This window comes from Mobula birostris, chromosome 27 (assembly GCF_030028105.1).
Source record: "Mobula birostris isolate sMobBir1 chromosome 27, sMobBir1.hap1, whole genome shotgun sequence".
Taxonomy (NCBI): Eukaryota; Metazoa; Chordata; class Chondrichthyes; order Myliobatiformes; family Myliobatidae; genus Mobula; species Mobula birostris.
In genome coordinates this window covers 22,062,510-22,084,788 of record NC_092396.1, presented here as the reverse complement: position 1 = coordinate 22,084,788, position 22,279 = coordinate 22,062,510, and the positions used below count along the sequence as shown (strand labels likewise).

At 45.1% G+C, this 22,279-nt stretch overlaps 1 protein-coding gene across 2 annotated transcripts in view; it reads left to right on the top strand.

Annotated features, from left to right (window-relative positions):
• The window catches only part of c1qtnf12 (C1q and TNF related 12), an 80,520-nt gene that overhangs the window by 12,525 nt on the left and 45,716 nt on the right, over positions 1-22,279 (top strand). The window contains exons 2-3 of one of the 2 annotated variants that reach the window (XM_072244880.1): positions 10,370-10,507; positions 20,667-20,783. In XM_072244880.1, the coding sequence (XP_072100981.1) occupies positions 10,370-10,507; positions 20,667-20,783 (255 nt within the window). The remainder of the gene's footprint in view (positions 1-10,369; positions 10,508-20,666; positions 20,784-22,279) is intronic. The other variant, XM_072244881.1, reaches the window with a different exon arrangement.

Here is a 22,279-nt window from a genome sequence, read left to right as displayed (position 1 = left end):
TGGAAGACAGGCTACAAGTCTCCCCTCTCCACGACACCGATGTTGTCCAAGGGAAGGGCAAGGGCCGATACAGCTCGGTACTGGTGTCGTCACAGAGCAATATGTGGTTAAGTGCCTTGCTCAAGGACACGACACGCTGCCTCGGCTGGAGCTCGAACTCACGACTTTCAGATTGCTAGTCCAATACCTTAACCACTTGGCCACCTGGTATAAATCCCTAAATAAAATAATAATCAGACCTCAAGTGGTATGGGTGAAGTTGGCATGTCCAAAGAGACGGTGCCATCTTGAGTATGTTACCTGTGGTGTGGCTTTAACCAGGCCACCACCGTGCCTTTGACTTGATGGTGCCAGACAACATGACCATCAATTTCCGAAGAGGACCGTGTGAACTCCCTATTAACACTTTGATGGCAGCTTATTTACTTATTCAAGATTCAAGATGGTTTATTGTCACTCTTCAGCACACAAGCGTAAAGGAGAAGGAAATGATTGTTACTCCAGATCTGACGCAGCATTGAAAAACACTAAGCATAAAGAACACATACAATATAATATATATAAATATAAAAGGAATCTTATATAAGGACAATGTACAAGTATCTATTATATATATAGGCTGACTGTATATACATGAGGTGAGGCTTGGTGATGTGTATGTAGTGGTGATAGGGTGAGTTAACAGACGGAGGGGGTGATCAGCCTTACAGGTTGGGGGGATTAACTGTTTATGAGTCTGGTGGTCCCGCTGTGGAGGCTAAGTAGCCTTTTCTCTGATGGGAGTGGGACAAACAGTCCATGAGTAGGGTGGGTGGGACCCTTCATGATATTGCTGGCCTGGCCATTTTATCCGGCCCCTTTCTGCATATACCATATGTCCTCGATGGCGGGGAGACTGGTGCTGGGGATGCACTGGGGGAGTTTTAACTATGATGTGGTACAATGCTTGGCCATTCTGCCGGTTATTCAGAGTTAAGGCAAGGCGACTGTCTAACAGCATCCCATTCACTAACGTAACTACTCTCCTGAAAGTAGAAGTGAGGACGCTGTAGTCGTCGTTACACTGCTCTCTCTGTTTCTGTGTTATGTGTTTACATCTTCCGTTTCTCTGCAAACTATTGCTAATTGGCACCTGCAGTCGAGAGTTTGCTCACAGACTCTTTTCAATGCTGACATCTGCCCATGATGCGATGAATTAGCAGCCCATTTAATTCTGGTCTCACGGAAGAGCACTTTCAAATGCGGATAAGCTGAATAATGTTGCAATAAGTCTTTCAGCAATGAGTAGACTGCCTCAAGGATGATACTTCTGTTTCTGTGGTGACAGACTCCGAATGACAACGCCAGCATAATTGGAATGCTTGTAACTCCTGTGCTGTACAGGAAGGAACTTGTACGATGAGTTTCACACCTTTGCTGTTTGCCTGCTTACAGTGCAGCATCGATTGCTTACATTATCAGCTGTAATAAGGGGGATTATGGTAAAAATGTCCACACGTGGCATGTGTTTTCCATTTAGATGTGGAGACTGCGAAGGCCCAAGTAACGTCTGGGCTCACAGCGAAAGCCCTGTGTGTGACCTTGTCTTGAGGACTGATCGTCCTCCTGATAGGGGAATTAGGGAGGGAGGAGTCAACGCTGACAGAAAAAGAGGCAGCTGTAGTTGTTACTTTAATTGAGTATCCGGCCAGTTTATTCACACACACTGTCCTGCAGATGCCAAAAATCTGAAATAATATGCTCAGCATTCTGATAAAAGGTCATCGGCAAGCTCCATCTCTCTGTCACTACAGTGTATTTTCCATAACCGTTGGTGTCCTCCAGCTATGTAACCACTTTAATTGCTCAGACAAATTTTGTGTTAGTTATGTATTATTGCAAGATGAGAAATGGGATTATAAAGATTGTAGCAGAAATAAGCCTTCAGGACTATGTGATCTTGAAGTTCAGGTATTCAGGAATAAAGCTGGGCTTTCATTCAGAGTATACGTACCCAGACCGGCGTCTGTCAGCAAGCACAGTGACGTTAGTCCGGAGCAGATTGAAAAGGTCCGGGTGTTGGGACCAGAGGCGAGGAACAGGCTGGTTCTGCTCATTGCTTCGTCTTGGCTCTGCTCTGCTCTGAACTGAGGCTGTGGTCTGCTCCGGCTGCAATGATGCCTGGCTTCGTGTCTAAGGGCTCACTTTCACTCTGAATGCCATTTGCTTACTTCTATTGTTCGCACAATTTGTTTCTCCTCCCCCCGCCCCCGCCATTAGGTGTTTGGCTTTTTTAAAATGGGTTCTTTTGGGTTTCCTGTTCTCTGGCTGCCTGTAGAAGACAAATCTCAAGGTTATATAATGTATATATACTCTGATAATAAATGTACTTTGAACTGTGCCAGTTATTCTGGATTTTGCAGGGAGTTTTCTTTCACACTGATCCCTCTTTTGTTATGTGGAAGGCACCCTGCTGGGCAATTAAGTACAAACATTCTGAAACCACCTATTATTTTGATGGAAGTAAGGCATGGATAGAGACAGATGAGGATGCCACTCTTAGCACCAGCTGTAATTTCAGAGTTTACTCTGCATCGCTGTCTGTAAAAAAGTTTGTGCGTTCTCCCTGTGACTGTGTGGGTTTCCTCTGGGTGCCTCAGTTTCCTCTCACCTTTCCAAAATGTACAGCTAGTGTTAGTGAGTTTTGGACATGTGATGTTGGCAATGGAAGTACGGCAATTTTTGTGGTCTGTCCAGTACAATCCTCACTGATTTGATTTGACGCAAACACCACATTCCGCAGAATGTTTCAACGTACATGTGACAAATAAAGCTAATCTAATCTTTGAGGGGGCTTTGGAGGAACACAGCAGGCCAGGAAAAAAGTACAGTCGACTAGTGTGCTGGCACCTTTGTGTTATGGAAACACTGAGTGGCAGGTCGTCTACCCATCACCTCTGCGGAACTTTTAATTTCTGTCTTCTTTTTCCCTCAATCTTGAGCCACAAAACATATTGATGCAATCACAAAGTAGACATGCCAATAGCTATACTTGATTAGGAGCTTGAGGAGACTTGGTATGTCACCAGCACCTAGCGAATTTCTGCAGTTATACCGTGGAGAGCATTCTGACTGACTGCATCACTGTCTGGTACGCGGGTCCAATGCACAGGATCAGGAAAAAACCCCACAGCGTTATAGACACAGCCCGCTCCATGATGGGCACTAGCCCCCCATCGTCAAAGGCATCTTCAAAAAGTTGTGCCAACATTAAGGATCCCTACCATCCAGGATAAACACTCTTCTCATCACTACCATCAGGGAGGAAGTACAGGAGCCTGAAGATACATACTCAAAGTTTTAGGAACAGGTTCTTTCCCTCCGCCTTCAGGTTTCTGACTGGCCCATGAGTACTGCCTCACTATTTTTGCTCCCTTTTCCCACTACTTATCGATTTTAAATGTATTTCTTATTGTGACTTAAAGTTCATGCATTTGCACTGTACTACAGCAAGACACCAGATTTCACAACGTATGTCGGTGATAACCAACCTCGATCTGATTCCCTGTTGCAACCAGGAAAGCACCCTAAGTCAAAGTTCAGAGTGAAGTACATACCAGGGGTGATTGATAAGTTCGTAGCCCAAGGTTGAAGGAGTCAATTTTAGAAAACCTAACACATTTACTTTTCAACATAGTCCCCTCTTACATTTACACACTTAGTCCAGCGGTCGTGGAGCATACGGATCCCTTCTTTGTAGAAGTGGTCCACAGCAGGGGTGATTGATAAGTTTGTGGCCTACGGTAGAAGGAGATGAGTTATTAACTTCAAACTTTCCGCATTATCACTCAAAGAGTTGAACTGCACGTGCATGTAACGAGAGCATCTTGGACCTCCAGGTGGTCCACAGCAGGGGTGATTGATACGTTTGTGGCCTAAAGTAGAAGAGGATGAGTTATACAGCTCTCGTTACATGCACGTGCAGTTCCACTCTTTGAGTGAAAATGCAGAAAGTTTGAAGTTAATAACCCATCTCCTTGTGCCATAGGCCACGAACTTATCAATCACCCCTGCTGTGGACCACTTCTGGAGGCCCAAGACACCAACTTCTACAAAGAAGGGATCCGTATGCTTCACGGCCACTGAACTAAGTGTGTAAATGTAGGAAAATTAAATGTGCTAGGTTTTCCAAAATTGACTCCTTCTACCTTAGGCCATGAACTTATCAACCACCCCTCGTACATACCTCCACGTTGAGCCCTGAGAGTCCTGCTCCTGTTTATAGCTGAAGATCTTGCCTGGTCCTTAGGCCGGGAGAAAGGGAAAGAGCCAAGGCCAGTCGGAAGATGCCAGACTGCCCGTGAGTTCAAGTCCAGCAGCGCCACTTGGCTGCCCAGTGCCAGGTGTGGATGGCTGTCCAGTCGACATCCTGGGCCACGGGAGGAAGCAACAGCGTAACGGTAGACTGAAATAATCAGAATCAGGTTTATTATCACTGGCATGTGTCGCAAAATTTGTTAACTTAGCAGCAGCAGTACAATGCAATACATGATAATATAGAAAGAAAAAAAGTAAATCTATTACAGTATATTATATAGATTAGAACTAGAGCAAAAACAGAAGTAATACATCTTTTTTAAAAAGTAAGGTCGTATTCATGGGTTCGATGCTTCTTACTTGCAGCAACATGACCCTCATTTTGTTACTCACTAGCTGCAATTTATCAGCTATGCACCGTACTTCACTATTTCTCACAACTAGAAGTTTCTCCGTGCAATTTCTACACTTGCACACTGCTGAGCTTGTGGAAGGGCACAGGAGGACATGTATGCGTCACAGTGCGGGAGAAGATCCTTCAGCGCACCGGGGCCTGCGGCAGCCACCAAGGGGTGGGAGACACCAACCCTGCCATGAATCCCCTTTTCTCTCCACACTCCCGTTGCCCCCCTCCGGGTCCCAACACTTCCCTGCCCACAAGGAGTAGCTTACAGTGGACCTACTGATTTACACCTCATTCGGGTGTGGGATGAAATGGGAACGCCTGGTGTGAGCATTTGCTCACACCACACTGACGGCATCAGAGGTCAGAATTAAAATTCTGTTTCTGGGACCACAAGGCAGCAGCTCTACAAGCCACTCATGAGAACTTCTTTCTCGAAGTCACCTCCACTCCATTGGTAAGGCCTCGGGCAGTTCTGGACTTTCCAGTGGGAAATCCCTCCTAAGTACTCAGACAGCTGGTTAATCTGAATCCCCAGGCTAAACCAGCTGTCGAAGGATCTAAATGTCTCTGACATCCACAAACATTCAGAAAGTATTGAAAACAATTTTTTTTCTAGAAAATAAACAAAACTGTAGACAGTTAATATCAACAGAAAAACAATTAAAATCAATTCAATTAAACAAAGAAATTGTAAATGACCCAAAACTGCAATCTCTCACTTGCAGCTGCGCCTCTGCATTAAAGTGAATGGAGCTGTTGAACTGATGCCAGATGTAAACTGGCATGGATTCATTGGGCAGATTACACAGTGTAACTGCTGGGAAACAGCAGGCAGCTCACATCCACCTCCGGACTCCTCGATTAGACTACAGTAAAAATGAAGGCAGCGATCAGCCAGGGAACTCTGGGGCTTCTGCACGTGTACACACATGTTTGCCGAGGCCTGGCAGGCCCGTGTGAGAACTCCCAGTTTCTCTCGCAGACATGTTCAGTGCATGTTGCCTTCACATATGTAAAAATCAGCATCCGGTTTATTATCGATCGCCGGCGTGTTTTAATTTATTTCAGAGATTCAGCATGGTAACTGTGCTGACCCACACTGTGAACAAATTAACCTACTAACCCATGCAGGGTCTTTGAGTTGGGAGGAAACCAGAGCACCCGGAGGAAACCTGCACAGTCCTGGGGAGAATGAACGGTCTCCTTATAGACCGGCAGAATTGAAGCCAGGTCGCTGATACTGTGATAGTGTAACTCTAACCACTGTGTGATCATGTCACCCTGTGTCTCGTGCCATTTGTTGTTACACGGCAAGGCATGAGAGTTACTATTAGTTACAAAAATAAGTAACAGTGCAAAGGAGGAATAGTGAAATTTCTACAGATGTACAGTGGAGAGCATTCTAACTGGGTGCATCACCCTCTGGTATAAGACCATAAGATATAGGAGCAGAATTAGGCCATTCAGCCCATCGAGTCTGCCCAGCCATTTCAGCACGGCTGATCCCGGATCCCTCTCAACCCCGTACACCTGCCCTCTCGCCACATCCTTCGATGCCCTGACCAATCAGGAAGCTGTCAACTTCAGCTTTATATATACCCACGGACTTGGCCTCCACCGCAGTCTGTGGCAGAGCATTCCACACATTCACTACTCCATGGATAAAAAAAAACTCCTCCTTACTTCTGTTCTAAAAGGTCGCCCCCTCAGCTTTAAGGCTGTGCTCTCTAGTTCTGGATACCCCCACCATAGAAAACATCCTCTCCACATCCACCCCATCTAGTCCTTTCAACATTCGGTAGGTTTCAATGAGATCCCCATGCATTCATCTAAATTCCAGTGATTCCAGGCCCAAAGCTGCCGAACGCTTATCAAACATTAACCCCTTAATTCCTGGAATCATCCTCGTGAACCTCCTCTGGACTCTCTCCAATGGCAATACATTCTTTCTGAGATATGGGGCCTGGTATGAGGTGGGAGGGGGGGCTACTGCACAGGATCAAAATAAGCTGCAGGAAGTTGTAAACTTAGTCAGTTCCATCATGGGCACTAGTCTCCGTAGTATCCAGGACATCTTCGAGGGGCAATCCCTCAAAAAGGCGCGTCCATCACCCAGATCATGCCCTGTTCTCATTGGTACCATCAGGAAGGTGGTACAGAGCCTGAAGGCACACTCCCAACATAGAAGGGCTAAAACCTCAGGCCAAGACCCAGATGTGTATCTACACCTAAAGGACAGAAGACACTCCTTTGATAACAATGGGCACATTTTGGACAGGGAGGACAGGTGGTTTGAAGGAGGGGTTAAAAGAAACATCTTTGTCAAAGTGGAAAGCCCATCCCTGAACAGAGGGGGGGTGGGGTTTACACCACCTATCAGCTACTTACAATGCAGTCCTAACATCTCCACAACAGTTCACACCTCCATTCATGCAAAGTAAGACTAATGACCCTCTCATTACCTCTACAACACTTAATGACTCTCATGTGATTGTTATACCTTTAAACAACTCATAGAGTTTATAACCCTGAAAACTACCCACCATGGATCAGATTGGAAGAAGCCTCTCGGATGAGTGGTGAAATGTCTTCTAGAAAACACAGCAAATCCGGTTGCCTTGATTTACTATAGCTTGATATAACAATGACCTGGATGACTGGGAACCTTCATGGACAGATTCAGGAGCAGTATCTTCCCCTCTGCCATCACATTTCTGAATGGGCATTGAACCCGTGAACACAACCTCACAATTTTTTAAATTCCTATTTTTGCAGTACTTATTTAATATATACATACTTACTGGAATTCAGTTCTTTTCTATTACTGATTGCATCGAGCTGCTACCGCAAAGACAACACATTTCACGACGTCTGTTGGTGATATTAAACCTGGTTCTGATTCTGTCTCTGAACTGGTGCTTACGAGTCCACGGGCCATTCAGAAATCTGATAGCGGAGGGGGGAAAGCGGTCGAGTTTGGGTCTTCAGGCTCCTGATGGTAATAGTGAGAAGGGGGCAAGTTAATGATAAGTGCTGTTTTCCTGAGGCACTGCCCCTCGAAGATATCCTCAGTGCTGGGGAGGGTTGGGGCCGTGATGGAGCCAGTCGAGTCCATAACTCTCTGAAGCCATCCACATTAAGGAATGTTCTCTCTCTTCTGGGTTACCTCCAAACCGTGGCCTATCTTTTATGAAAGGACAGCTTTTCGCCGGCGAGGGAAGTGTCCCCTCCAACGCTGATCCGAGTGGACGGTAACAACCATCAGCCTCCGGACGTCCCGGCACTGCAGAGAAGCGGGAGGCTGCGATGGAGAGGATCAAAGGGTTTGGAGTCAATAAGGAGGGTCACGGAGCTCATACAGCAAACCCAGCATGAAAGCGAGCTCCAGCTGATTTGCTTCAAGTCGTTTTGCCGCTGATGTGTGGCAAAGCAGGCATTTCCTTTACAGATGGCATCCGAGGGTAATTGTGTTAAAAAGCAAACGAGTTGGGTCCGTTGCCAAAGATGGGTATGTCGGCAAGCGGAGTTTAAGCATGTGACCTGCCATGTTTATGCAGGAAGAAGAGGAACATTTAGGCCTTTGATCAGGCGAAGCCTTTCCTTTCAATTCCTTAAGCCTTCTTCTGGGTTTCACTAGCAGCTTGAGATATAAAGAAGGAAATGCATGTGTGCAAATATCTTTCTCAGCTCGGATTGTCCCAGAGCGATTTATAGCCAAGAGGATAAGATCTTTATCAATACTTTCTAATCTCACCTCACAGATCAACAAACGATACCTCCACAGTTGTTAATCAGAATACATTAATGCATGTTCTGAACTAACAAAAAACTAAAGTTGTTGTGATTTTGTACATTAATAGTTTAACAATAAATGTTAAACTATTCATTTAATATAATAGTAACAATATTATCAGATGAAAACAATTAAATAAAGGAATGGTTTATTGATTTTTATGGATGTTTTTAAATATTTTGATACTTTACATTGAGTTCAAAAGTCAGAAATTACGTTGCAGCCTTATAAACCTCCAGTTAGGCTGTGCCTGGAGTGCTGCATTCATTTCTGGTTGCCCAATTATAGGAAGGACGTCAAGGCTTTGGAGAAGGTGCAGAAAATGCTGCCTAGATTTGAGGGTGTCAGCTATGAGAGGATGGGCAACACACACAAAATGCTAGAGGAGCTCAGCAGGCCAGGCAGCATCTGTGGAAAAGAGTGCAGTCCTACTGAAGGGTCTCAGCCTGAAACGTCGACTGTACCCTTTTCCACAGATGCTGCCTGGCCTGCTGAGTTCCTCCAGCATTTGGTGTGTGTTGCTTGGACAAACTTGGGTTGTTTTCTCTGGAGGGGAGGAGGCTGAGGGAAGATCTGATAGAGGTTTATAAGATTATGAGGGGCATAGACAGAGTACACAGGGAGTTTCTGTTTCTTCCCCCAGGGATGAAATGTCAACTACCAGTGAGCATGCATTTAAGGTGAGGGGATAATTTCAAAGGGGGTGTGAGGGGTAAGTTTTTTACTCAGAGAGAGGTGGGTACCTGGAATGGTGCTGCCTGGTATGGTGGTAGAGGCAAATACATTAGAGGCTTTTAAGAGAAGTTTAGATAAGCACGTGGATGTGAGGAAGGTGGAAGAATATGGACATCGTGTAGGCAGAAGGGATTAGCTTAGCTGCCATTTGATTAGAAATTTAATTGATTCAGCACGATACTGTGGGCTGAAGGACCTATTCTTATACAGTACTGTTCTATGTTCTATTAATATTCCAAGCACTTAATGTCCCCCCACACTAATTTTAATGCAAATTCAGACTGTTAAAAAAGCAAAATTAAAAGTAAACATGGATTTTAACCATTGTATTGATTAACAATGCATAAATCAAAAACAGCCAAGGACATTCACTGCAAATCAGATACTTTTAAAATACTATCATGATTCTAACACATTTTATTTTTGTTTGTTTCTGTGGATTATCCCCGGGGTCTGTCTCTTTCACGTTGTAAGAGGTTAATAATAGAGAGGTACCGCCCCCCCCCCCCCCCCCCCGGGTCGGTCAGCAACAAGCCACTTGTTAAAAGCTACCATTCAAGCACCTTTAATCCACAGGAGTTTACATTGTAACTTAACACATCACAGTGTGGGAAGTTAAGTCAGTAAATCAACAGTGGGTCTCTCCATGTGGTCACCTCGCACATGAGCTGGTTTTAGTTGATATTTTGTTTGTAAATTTATAGCTTAGCCCATTCAAAACCCGCTTCCTTGCCCTCAAGGATGAGCTTTGAGCCTGCTTTGAAATGGCCAAGGAATGGGGGTAATTTGTAGCAAACAGTGGCAGATCTGACATTTTGTGTACATCAGGGCAGCAGTAGGCCTCACTAGTCTCTGGAACACGAGAGCAGAGACCCAGCACTGAACGAGCCTGTTCCCTTTTTTATAATCCAACTCACTGTCCAATTAAAGGAATTTGTCCCTCTCTTGACCTGTGCACAGTTCCCTGAACAGGGCTCGTATCAGGACTAAATAGGTAGTCTTTTTAAAATTTCAAATATAAGTGAAAAGAAAACTGATTTATTCCCTATATACTGGCATTTGATTTCTTTAAAAAAAAACTAAAAAGTCAACTTATTCCTTATTTTATTTATTATTCTCCCTTTTTCCCCCATCTCAAGGGTTTTTCCCTCCAGACCCCCTCTCCCAGGCCGGAGGGTGGAAGAACAGGGCGTGGAGAGCTTCCTGACTTCCGACGCCAGTGCCAGTCCTTGGCCAGCCAACAGGTGGCACCCTCGTTGCAGGGTGAGACGACCCATGTGAGTTTCTCCTCTTCACCGGGTGCACGATGATGACCACACAGTTTGCCTCTTAAAGTGGCAGCAAAGCAGGCAGTGGGCTTGAACTCCAGGGTCCTATACAGATCAGGCTTGGCTTTCGCACCTCAACCGCGGCTTGAAGTTCTCTGGCCTTGCTCTAGCTGCTCTTTTCAAAGTCGGAAAGGATCCAGATTCCGCAGGATTTTTGCGATATCTTTAAAAATCATCGCTTGTTTCAAATATGTTGCAGTATTTCGTGCAATTATTTTACGAAAGGTTTCTTCAGACTTTGGAAAGGAACTCGAGAGCTTGAAAGAAATTAATTCCTTAAAAAAAATTACAGAAAGGAACTACAAAAATAGCAGGCTAATTTTTCTCTATTTTATTTGAAATTCTGAAGCTGCATGTATTTCCTGCCTATAACGTCTTCTAATTTATTAATATTTTTTCAATGACGAATCCCTACATGTCCTTGTTAAATATGTGAGTTTTGACCAAAGGAAAAAATAGCTGGAGTTGCTTAGCACTACTGTTTATTAGGTGTGTCCGAAATCAAACTTACAAAAATTAGCAAAAATAGTGGAAAGAAAAGTACCAATATTTGCAAAAAGATATCTACCAGAAAACCAAGTTATAGCTCCCTATTTTTGTCCAGTGTGAACTCCCGGCAGCCCATATTTTTGTCTCTCTCCTACTGGGGGTGAAAAGCCCTGTTTTATTAGGCACCAGGATGTACCATATTTAATTACCCACAAAGCCAAGTTAAGCCTACACATGGATCAGAATATGATGCACCCCTCAATGTAGTTACAATCACATTAAAAATAAACTGAAGTGCCTACATTAAATACAGTATACAAACAACATATGCATATTTAAGTAAATAATAAAGGCATCCGTTAGCCTTGTGAGACCATGGATCTGCACCTGGAAAGTCTTCACTCTCCAGGGCACAGGCCTGGGCAAGGTTGTATGGAAGACCGGCAGTTGCCCGTGCTGCAAGTCTCCCCTCTCCACGACACCAATGTTGTCCAAGGGAAGGGCATTAGGACCCATACAGCTTGGCACCAGTGTCGTCCAGAGCAACGTGTGATTAACTGCCTTGCTCAAGGACACAACACATTGCCTCGGCTAGGTCTCGAACTCACGACCTTCAGATCGCTAGTCGAACACCTTAACCACTTGGCCACGTGCCCACACATATGCATATTTACCCACCCCATTACTAACGAAATGGAATATTCACCATGTATGGTGGGAAAGGCACCATAAAGCCAACCTGAGGGCATCAGCTCAGTTTAGGACCCAATCGGAGAATATCCCGGGGAAGGCATTGAAGGGCGTACACTCAGTACAACACCTGCAATATGTGTGTGTGTGTGTGTGTGTGTGTCTGTGTGTGTGTGTGTGTGTGTGTGTGTGTGTGTGTGTGTGTGTAGTCATTCTTGGGCTTGTTATGGAACCGTTGAACTCACAGACCAGATTCGAACCTTAGGCAGATGATCAAGCCCATGACTTCTCTGAGAGTCAAGACTTATTTGAAGGTATACAAGGCTACTGCACCATCAGCATTTGGATCTGGGGCTGCTGTATAATCTTGAGATTGAACTTATTGCTAACAAGATGTGGTTTTAAAAGTTTTCACCCTGAGCTGCTGAACTAGAGGAATCATCCGTCAGCCAGTTGCTTGTTCAACATTTGTGGACAGTCTTTCTGCCTCTGAAAAGGAAAGTTGTGGGTTTCGGCGTCAGGCTGCAGAACTGGAGATATACATCTTGGCTGCTACAGCAGTGCACCATTGAGTGACCGTGTCAGAAAATACTGACAATGCCCAACCTTTGTGCACAGAGAGTCAGAGTTGACCTGAAGTGTTAACTCTGCCTCTTTCTCTTCAGAGATGCTGCCTGACCCACAGAGGTTTTCCAGCATTCCCCATTTTTATTTCCGATCTGCGGCATTTGTGGTAGTTTGCTTCAGCAGTGCTTAGGAAGGATGCCACCGCAATGTGTGCTCTTATTTTGAAGAGGTAGTCAGCCTAGGACCTGTCCAATGGTTTAATGGTTCGATTTAATGTCAGTGAATGTATACAGTAAACAACCTGAAATTCTTACTCTTCACAGATGTCCACAAAACAGAAAAGGGCCACAAAGAATGAATGACAGAAGACACTAGAACCCCATAGCCCCTCCTCCCCCATGCACAAGCAGCAGAAAAGGTATCAACCTTCCCCCCCTGCTCCAGTGAAAGGATCAAACCACCCCCCCACCACCCACCATGCAAGCAATAGTAAGCAAAAAGACCATAATCTAGACTCCATCAAAATCACTACTGTCCATCCCAACACTTCGACATCTCAGCATGGTCTCTCTCTCTCTCACTACCTAGGGAGAAAGAGATATCGCTTCTGCAATGACAAGGGAGACCAGTAGCTCACAGTTTCGATGTTACAATACGCCCGACGCTTGGCAAGAGATTGGAGCTGAGAGGAATAATGGATTGGCCATGATGAAATGGCAGAGCAGACTCTATGGTCCAATGTAGCTCTCATATCTCACAGCCTTGTGATCTTGCCTGAGTTCCCCAACTCGAGGATCAAAAGACTCTCACTCACCATCGGGAGCGAGAGAGATCGTTGAATGCAGGGACCTTCTTTCGAGAGGACTGTGCACTGCTGTCTCGATCTTTCCATCTCCCATGACACTTCAGTTGGTGGCAGTAGCAAGGGTCTGGGCCGTCCACAGGACCGCACCCTGAAGGCGCACTGGCAATGTCGAAACGCCAGGCCGCTCGGCGAGTCCAAACGTGAGAACCCAATGCCCGTGAAGAACCGTAGTTTGAGCTGCAGCTGTAGATCACAGACTCCAACAGGATCCCAGCCTCCGTGAAAAGGAAAAAGAGACATGAGAAGAGAAGAACAAATCATTTTGCGGACACACTGGGAGAAGTCGTCTGGGTCTGTAAAAAACCTCTGGCACCGTTCTCTCAAAGTGACTGTAGTAACTATCGTAAGTTTGAGGAGGAGCAGGGGTCATGCTTGGTGTTCTGGCCTGTCTTTATCCATTATTAAAACCAGATTATCTGCTCCTTATCACACCGCCTTAGCTGCTGAGCTAATGAACTCATTCTTTGGCCAGCTGGTCGTTCAACATATTAGGACGTCCCTGTCTCCACAAAGGAGGTTCGCGGGTTTCCGCCTCGGGCTTGAGAAGTGAATGCATAAATCTTGGCTGCTGCTATGGCGCAGCCCTGAGTGGCCAAGGCAGGAAATACTGGAAGGCCTACGAGGCACATTGACTCCCAGATGACTGACCTCACGACAGCAACTGGCAGTTCAGAGCACTTCAGTAGCAGCAAGAGACTTGGAATTTCCTGCAGTCCCTCCCTTCACCACGATAATTCAGCAGAGGTTTGGTCTGTCCATAATAACTGTAGGACATCCCAGTCCATGTGCAGACTGCTGCAGATCGCAGGGAATGTGTATTGGCTTATGCTTCTGAAATTTGGCTCCATTCACTCCAATAAAACCCAACGTCAGGAGTGGAATCCTGCGTACAATCACGACTATATCATTCATTCGGGATTTAACACCAAGGGCTGCATTTCAAGTTCGAGTCCACTGTCATTCAACCCTACACTTGCCTACAGCTAAACAAAGCAATGTTTCTCTGGGACCGAGTTGCAAAGCACAGCAGATATGTCACATACAGCACATAAAATAATAGCAACACAATATTATTAACAGAGGAACAAATATTCTGTAGATGGCATAAAATACATATGGGTCTCAATAGCTACACTTAATGTCAGAGAAATGTATACAATACACATCCTGAAATGCTTTTTCTTCACAATCGTCCATGAAAAGCAGAGGAGTGCCCCAAAGAATGAATGACAGTTACATGTTAGAACCCTAAAGCCCCCCCAACTCCCATCCCTCCCGCACAAGCAGCAACAAAGTGACCCCCCCCAACCAGCAAAGAAAGCATCAGCACCCTCCACCGAGCACTTAAAGCATCAATAAAGACACAGACGCCAAAGACTACTCGTTCACCCGGTAACTCGACATACCACAGGCTCTCTCTCTCTCTCTCTCTCTAATAAGGGAAAAAGAGGCATCTCCGTTATGACAAATAGTAAAATATTCAACAGTATTACTGTTACTGGTGCTGTCATAACTAATGAATACCAGATGTTCAGAGGTTTCACAGGCTGTTACCCAGCCTAACAGTCTTCGTTCATATACCGTGGTACCTTCTGCCTGGTGGCAGGAGGTCAGAAGGATTGTAGAACGGGTGGGAGAGGTCCTTGAAAACACTGGCAGTTTCTACTCCCCTTACATCTGTGCTCTCTACCTGCCCAGAACACCCTTTTCTTGTTATCACTTGTGCTTGCGCCCAGCCGGGGGTTGTGGTTGAGGCAGATACAGTAGGGACATTCAAGAAACTTGTGGATAAGCACATGGATGATAGAAAAATGGAGGGATATATAGGAGAGAAGGATTTAGATTGACCTTAGAGTAGGTTATAAGGTTGGCACAACGTTGTGGGCCAAAGGGACTGTACTGTACTGTTCCATGTTCTGTGTTCTATATTCACAGTGACACTGTTTCACTCCATGTCTTACCTCCAAGACTTGTCCCTTTGTGATCCACTATGGCACAAAACTACTGTGACTCCCATTCTGTCCTGTAAGATTTGGTGTCTGTGCATCAATGTGACTTCAGTTTTGTGACGGAATAATGATAAATTGTACTGCTTTAGAAAGGGATTTAATCTGCAGGTTTTTGACCTACTATGCACTTCCAGTGCACAAGGATTTTTAGCAGCAATAGAGAACGTTACAAAAGATGTCAAACTCCCCTGTAAAAAAAGAACAGAGTGATATTTCTCCATGCTGAGGCCCGTCATTACTTGTGGGTTGAGATGCAGAGTTCCTAAGGCCATGGAGATCAGTCTTTGTTGGGTAGTCCAAGCGTCTCTGTTATTGGCCCCGGTCCTCGGAACTTCCTGTCCTTGCTGCCATCCCTGCTGAGGAATGCATCTGTGTGTGCATTAGGGGAGGACAGTAATGACTTTGTGGTCAGTAGCCTGCTGACCTTGGCTGTTCAGTTTTGTAAGTTAAGAATGAGCTTTTGAACAGAGCTGGGAGTTGTTTCCAGTGATCTTGCTGTTCAGATCATCGACAGGCACTGTGAATAGTCATGGACTCCCCACCCATTCCTTATGGCAGCCACAGTTTTCCAACCCGTTTATTTTTACTCTGTTAATCCATTTATTCCTTCTGTCCGTTAGCCAAACTTCTATCTGTGCCAGCATGATTACCTCCAGTCCTGTCTGTCCTAATTTCCTTTAATAACCTCCTTTAATAAAGTCCAACTGTGTCACATCTACTGGTGCATCCTTCTCTACTCTGCTGGTACCAACTCAGCATACCCCCTCAGTCGCAGGGCTCTGCAGAGTGGTGCGAACAGCCCAGCACATCTGTAGATGTGATCTTCCCACTATTCAGGACGTTTACAGAGACAGGTGTGTAAAAAGGGCCCGAAGGATCATTGGGGACCCAAGTCACCCCAACCAGAAACTATTCCAGCTGCTACCATCCGGGAAACGGTACCGCAACATAAAAGCCAGGACCAACAGGCTCCGGGACAGCTTCTTCCACCAGGCCATCAGACTGATTAATTCACGCTGATACATTTGTATTTCTATGTTATATTGACTATCCTGTTGTACATACTATTTATTAGAAATTACTATAAATTGCACATTGCACATTTAGATGGAGACATAACGTAAAGATTTTTACTCCTCATGTGTATGAAGGATGTAAGTAATAAAGTCAATTCAATATTCCAACTGATTTGTTAAACAGGATTTCCCTTTAATGACATTGACACAAGTCTTTTATTATTTCCATGTTTGCTAAAACCGCTTCCTTAGTTCCAGCTCATTCCCCACGTTAACCTGGTCTGTAGTCCTCAGTTTCCTCTTCCTTCTTTCCTAGTACAGGGGTTACATTTGGTATCTCCCAGTCTTGGGAAAAATTCTACAATTCTGGCAGTTTGGGACGATGACGATCAGTGCACCTGCATCTTCTACAAAATCCACTGCAGGACACTTCACCTGGTTTTCTTTTGCCTGGTTAGATATACATTACTTGCAAACATTTATTAATTGCTTAGAAGGTTATCAATAGATATTTACTGTCATGCCCGATAATGTAGTTTCCCAATCCGTGTCTCGTGTCTCCATAGTTTGCTTCATTGGGACCTTAGTTTCAGGCAGAACTCTAAACAGAGATTCTGCAGATGCTGGAAATCTTGAGGGACACACACAAAATTCTGGAGGAATTCAGCAGGTCGGGCAGCGTCTGTAGGAATAAACAGTCGACGTTTCGGGCTGAGACCCTTTATCAGTATTGGAAAGGAAAATGGTTTGTCCCCCCCCACCTTCTTATTCTGGCTTCTGCCCCCTTCCTTTCCAGCCCTGATGAGGGGTCTCAACCCGAAACGTCGACGGCTATTCTCCTCTGTGACGTTGCCTGTCTTGCTGAGTTCCTGTCAAGTTCAATCCCTTCCCAACATTCTTTTATATATTGATCACGCTCCACCCCACCCCACTCCTTTAATTACCAGGTTATCAATTGACCTTTCTTATCACATAATGATTGATCTGGGATAATCTGTCCTCTCAATCATTCCTCAACACAGTGATCTAGAAAACTATTCCTTATATATTCCATTAATTAATCTATTACCGCTAATTTTGTTTATCTATCCCATATGTGACCCGGCTGGTGGTGTAGTGGCATCAGCGTTGGACTTCGGGACGGAAGGTCCCGAGTTCGAATCCAGCCGGCTCCCCTGCACACTTTCCATCCGTGCTGGGCTGGTGATCTCTTTGGAAACTCACCCGGCAGAAGGCAATGGCAAACCACTGATGTAACTTGCCTCGTACGCGGTTCCCCACTACGTCAGAGGGAAATCGTCCGCTAACCGGAGAAACTTACCCTGCTCTTCTCTATCCCGTCTCATTTTCCATTCTTTCTTTCCCTTCCAGACATTAAGAGAGGGAATGGGAAAAGAGGTGGGCCAGCCGATAAGGGAAGTTCGACCTTCTGGAATTCACAAATCAGTACCAAATCATCTGAGCTGTGGAATAAAAATTCACTCTTGTAAAATTTATGTGAAAAAAGTAAATAAATAAGCACATTTTTCCTAACAAACACGTATGCAGGTAACGTAGCATTGTATTACGGAAAATTGTGATCTGGAAACAATCTCTCTGTAAACTGTGGGAGTGGGGGTTACCCATATTTAGTTTCCAACGCTGGACCATCTCTGGGCATACTGTTAGATGTTATCCATATCTTTCCACGGCTGTGATTAATTCACCCACCTTTTCATTAATGGCACATGCAGAGAGATAAAGGTGGTTCAGATCTGTGTTTGTGACATGTACTGTCTTCTCATTCTACATGAAGTATATCCTTCTGCATGTATGCTGGTTCCAATTCTTATTACTCACCCTTCTCTCCTGCAGTATTGATTTTTATACTTGTTTTAACTATATGAATTCTCCGTCACCAGATCTACGTCCTTGGATTTACTTTAGGTTTTACTCTTTCCACCCTTGGGATTTTGGTGGTGGACTATTGGATGTTATAGTTATTAATTCATCAGCCTGCTCTGAATTCATGTTTAGTAGCTGTTACACAGCTATGGAGTTTAATGGGAGGTTGGGAACCAGCTCCCTATTGAATGGGAAGGAGAGTGCAGGAAGCTTGGTGCCACTGGGTTTAAAGGGAGTGTGAGCCGCAGCACTGGGAATTTGGGAATTCTGGACCATCAGGAATTCTGCACAGATAGCAGATCATCGCGTTTCTATTTGTGCTCTGTTTAAAGCCCTGGCTATCCAACTTGCTGGTCGCATTCCAATTCAAGTGAAGCCAGTCACAAAAGAAGAATTCCCTTTTTTCCAATCCAATGCCACAGTACATGAGTTGACACCCGTTTCTCCAACAGAGGTCTTTGCAACAAGCGTTCAGTTCTCTGATCTTTTTCACTCTGCCAATTTGGTGGGCTCAGGTAATAATCTGCTATTTACTTCGGGCCCCAATTATAATATTCCTTCAACGAAACCTGCTCCTTTATCCTATGTAAGTCAGTGGTACCCTCATGGACCTTGACCATCAGATCTCTCCCCTCCTGCTGGAAGATCCCCTCCTGCTCTGAGGAGATATGATTAAGTGTCACCAGTCAGGCAACAAGGAAGAGTATCTGTTCCCCAACTAAACTGTCTCCTATTGTTACTATAATCCCTGTCACTCACCCAAATTAATTGGCTCCTGTACCTCAGTGCTGTGGCCAGTTTGCATGTTCATTGCTCCTATCTGCGAGGGCAGCAAGAACCCTCTGCCTGTTGGACAATTGCAAGGGTTCCAATGCTAGCTTCTGGGTTGCCATACCCTCCTCACTCGTCGTCCTGGCCTTTTTTACCAACCAGCTCAGCATTATCCAAACAAACAATACACCCAGCTCCCGGAACAAAGGGGCCTTGTGGTTTCCCTTTCCCTGTTACATCACACTGTGTGAAGCTCAGACTCCAGCCCATCAACTCAGAACTGTCATTTATCGTGTTATGCCATTGACTGCAACCAAATACTACAGCTGCAATACCTCACCCACCTTGCATACACCTTAAAATAGTTCCTTTATTTCATTTCATTTAGTTAATTTATTTCACCTTTAGCTGCAGATTTCTATTCTGAAGTAACATCACAAGTCACCTGATTTCAACTAACTAGTTTTAGCAGTTTCTAAATTTAATGTCCTCCAGAAATGTGCCATTTAAAACTACGCAGGTAAGGAAATTTAACGGCAATACTAAATTAAACCAGAAAGCCTTTTAAAAAATGAAAATAGAACCAGATCCCTTTTCTCCTTAATGGATCAACCTTCAATCTATTCGTCCTTTGATACTCTCTGGAGTAGTAAATTGCAAAGATTCACAACCCCAAGAGGGGAGAAACCCTCCTTATATCTTCTGACGTGAGTGAGTCCTATTTCTGAAACCACGCTGCTAATCACAGATGAGGAGAAACCACTTGTCAGGATCTTCCTGATGAAGCCCCTCAGAATCTCACTGAGGTCACCACCACTCATTCTTCCCAATTCGGGAAGGCATTGTCCCAAGCTATTTCACCATTCCTTAACTTATATATTGGCGAGACCCAACGCAGACTGGGAGACCGCTTTGCTGAACATCTACGCTCTGTCCGCCAGAGAAAGCAGGATCTCCCAGTGGCCACACATTTTAATTCCACATCCCATTCCCATTCTGACATGTCTATCCACGGCCTCCTCTACTGTAAAGATGAAGCCACACTCAGGTTGGAGGAACAACACCTTATATTCCGTCTGGGTAGCCTCCAACCTGATGGCATGAACATCGACTTCTCTAACTTCCACTAAGGCCCCACCTCCCCCTCGTACCCCATCTGTTACTTATTTTTATACACACATTCTTTCTCTCACTCTCCTTTTTCTCCCCCTGTCCCTCTGAATATACCTCTTGCCCATCCTCTGGGTCCCCTCCCCGCCCTTGTCTTTCTTCCTGGACCCCCTGTCCCATGATTCTCTCGTATCCCCTTTTGCCTATCACCTGTCCAGCTCTTGGTTCTATCCCTCCTCCTCCTGTCTTCTCCTTCAATTTTGGATCTCCCCCTCCCCCTCCAACTTTCAAATCCCTTACCCACTCTTCCTTCAGTTAGTCCTGACGAAGGGTCTCGGCCTGAAAAGTCGACTGCACCTCTTCCTACAGATGCTGCCTGGCCTGCTGCGTTCACCAGCAACTTTGATGTGTGTTGCTTGAATTTCCAGCATCTGCAGAATTCCTGTTGTTTGTCGCCATTCCTTAGAAGCCTGGTGTGAAGGGGAGAAATTCCTTAGGTAACTCATGACCATAAATGTATGTAAAGGCCCGCAGAGATATACACCAGGTTTGTAGGTATTGTCTTGCAGGGTTGAAATGGGCGCAGTTGGCATGTAAAGTTCAAAGGTGTGTTGTTTCCAACATTGATACCCCTGATATGTGAAGGGGATCTGGAGGTAATGTAACAGAAGAATGCCTGGAGGAGTAATCGGTTTGTTTGTTCCTAGCTCCCAGAAAATCGAGAGCACCGTCCGGTGGATCCACATTCATCCTGGATTAAATTTGTACAACGAGATGGAGCCAAGAAAAACAAGAAATGCAGACCCAACCGGAAAAGAGTACTGGTATTCCAGTTTATTTTTTTTTTCCGCTCTCTTCTCCCTGTCCAGATCCTGACTCATTCCTGGGATATTGTTAATTGGGCAGCCAGGTAGCCGCAGACCGTGACTGTGGCCATTGGCACAATCACACAGCTTAACCCAGTCCTGCCCACGTCCAGACTCAAAGCCCAAAGATACAACAGCAGCGGCCGCACAATACTCGAAAGAGGTTCCCTTACCGATCTTCACTACACAGCCCAGCTATCCCTAGGCCAGTTGTAAGCCCTTGACCAATGATAAATGAGCAAACCTAGCACAGGACATAGAACAATACAGGCCCTTCGGCCCATGATGTTGTGCCAGCCCATTCAACAATCAATCAAACCCTTTCCTCCTACACAGCCCGTAACCCTCCATTTTTCTTACATCCATTTCCTAAGAGTCTCTTAAATGTCGCTATTGTATCCACCAGCCCTGGCAATGTGTTTCAGACACCTGCCACGCTCTGTGTTAAAAATCCTACCTCTGACATCTCTAGGCTTTCCTCCATAAATGCTTGGCCTCTACTGCTCTGCAGAAAAGCCTCTGGGTGTCTGCTTTATCAATGGCTCTCATAATCTTATAAACCTCTCTCAAGTTGCCTCTGATGCTCCTTCAGCCTAAAGAGAAAAGCCCTATCTTGCCTAACCTTTCGTCATAAGACACGATATTCTCTCATCCGGGCGGAAACCTGTTAGGTCTTCTCTGCACCTTCTCTAAAGCTTCCACATCCTTCCTATAATGAAGTAACCACAAATATAACTGGAGCTTTACAGAGCTCCAACATTACCTCGTGGCTCAGGCCCCACACTATACACCTTCTTACCGACCCCCAATAAAGTTGAGCGGCTAATTTGAAGGATCTACGGACTTAGACCCCAAGATTGCCCTGTTTCTCCACGCCGCTAAAAATCCTGCCATTAACCTGTACACCATCTTCAAGTTTGATCTTCCGAAAGTGCATCACTTTTCTGGATTGAAATTCATCTAGTACTTCTCCGTGGAGTTTCACATCCTGTTTACATCCCATTGTAACCTACAAAAACCTTCTACACTATTCACACCACCAACCTTTGTGTCATCTGCAAACCTACTAACCCCTGCTTCCACTTCCTCATCCAAGTTGCTTATAAAAGTCACAAAGAACAGAGGTCCCAGAACAGATCCCTGCGGAATACCACTGGCCACCAACCTCCAGGCAGAATACACTCCCATCTGCTACCTCCATCTGCCTTCTGTGGCAAACCAATTCCGAATCCACACAGACAAGTTTCCATGGATCCCATGCCTCGTGACTTTCTGGATGAAATCTTATCAGCAACAATCAATATGAAGCAACTCAAAATACTCAGCAGGTCAGGTGCCATCCATGGAAGGAAATAGACAGTCAGCCTTTGCTGAGTACCTTCAATCCTCCCATTGTACCAACTGGGATCTTCTAATGGCCAGCCATTTTAGTTCCACTCACATGTCTGTCCACG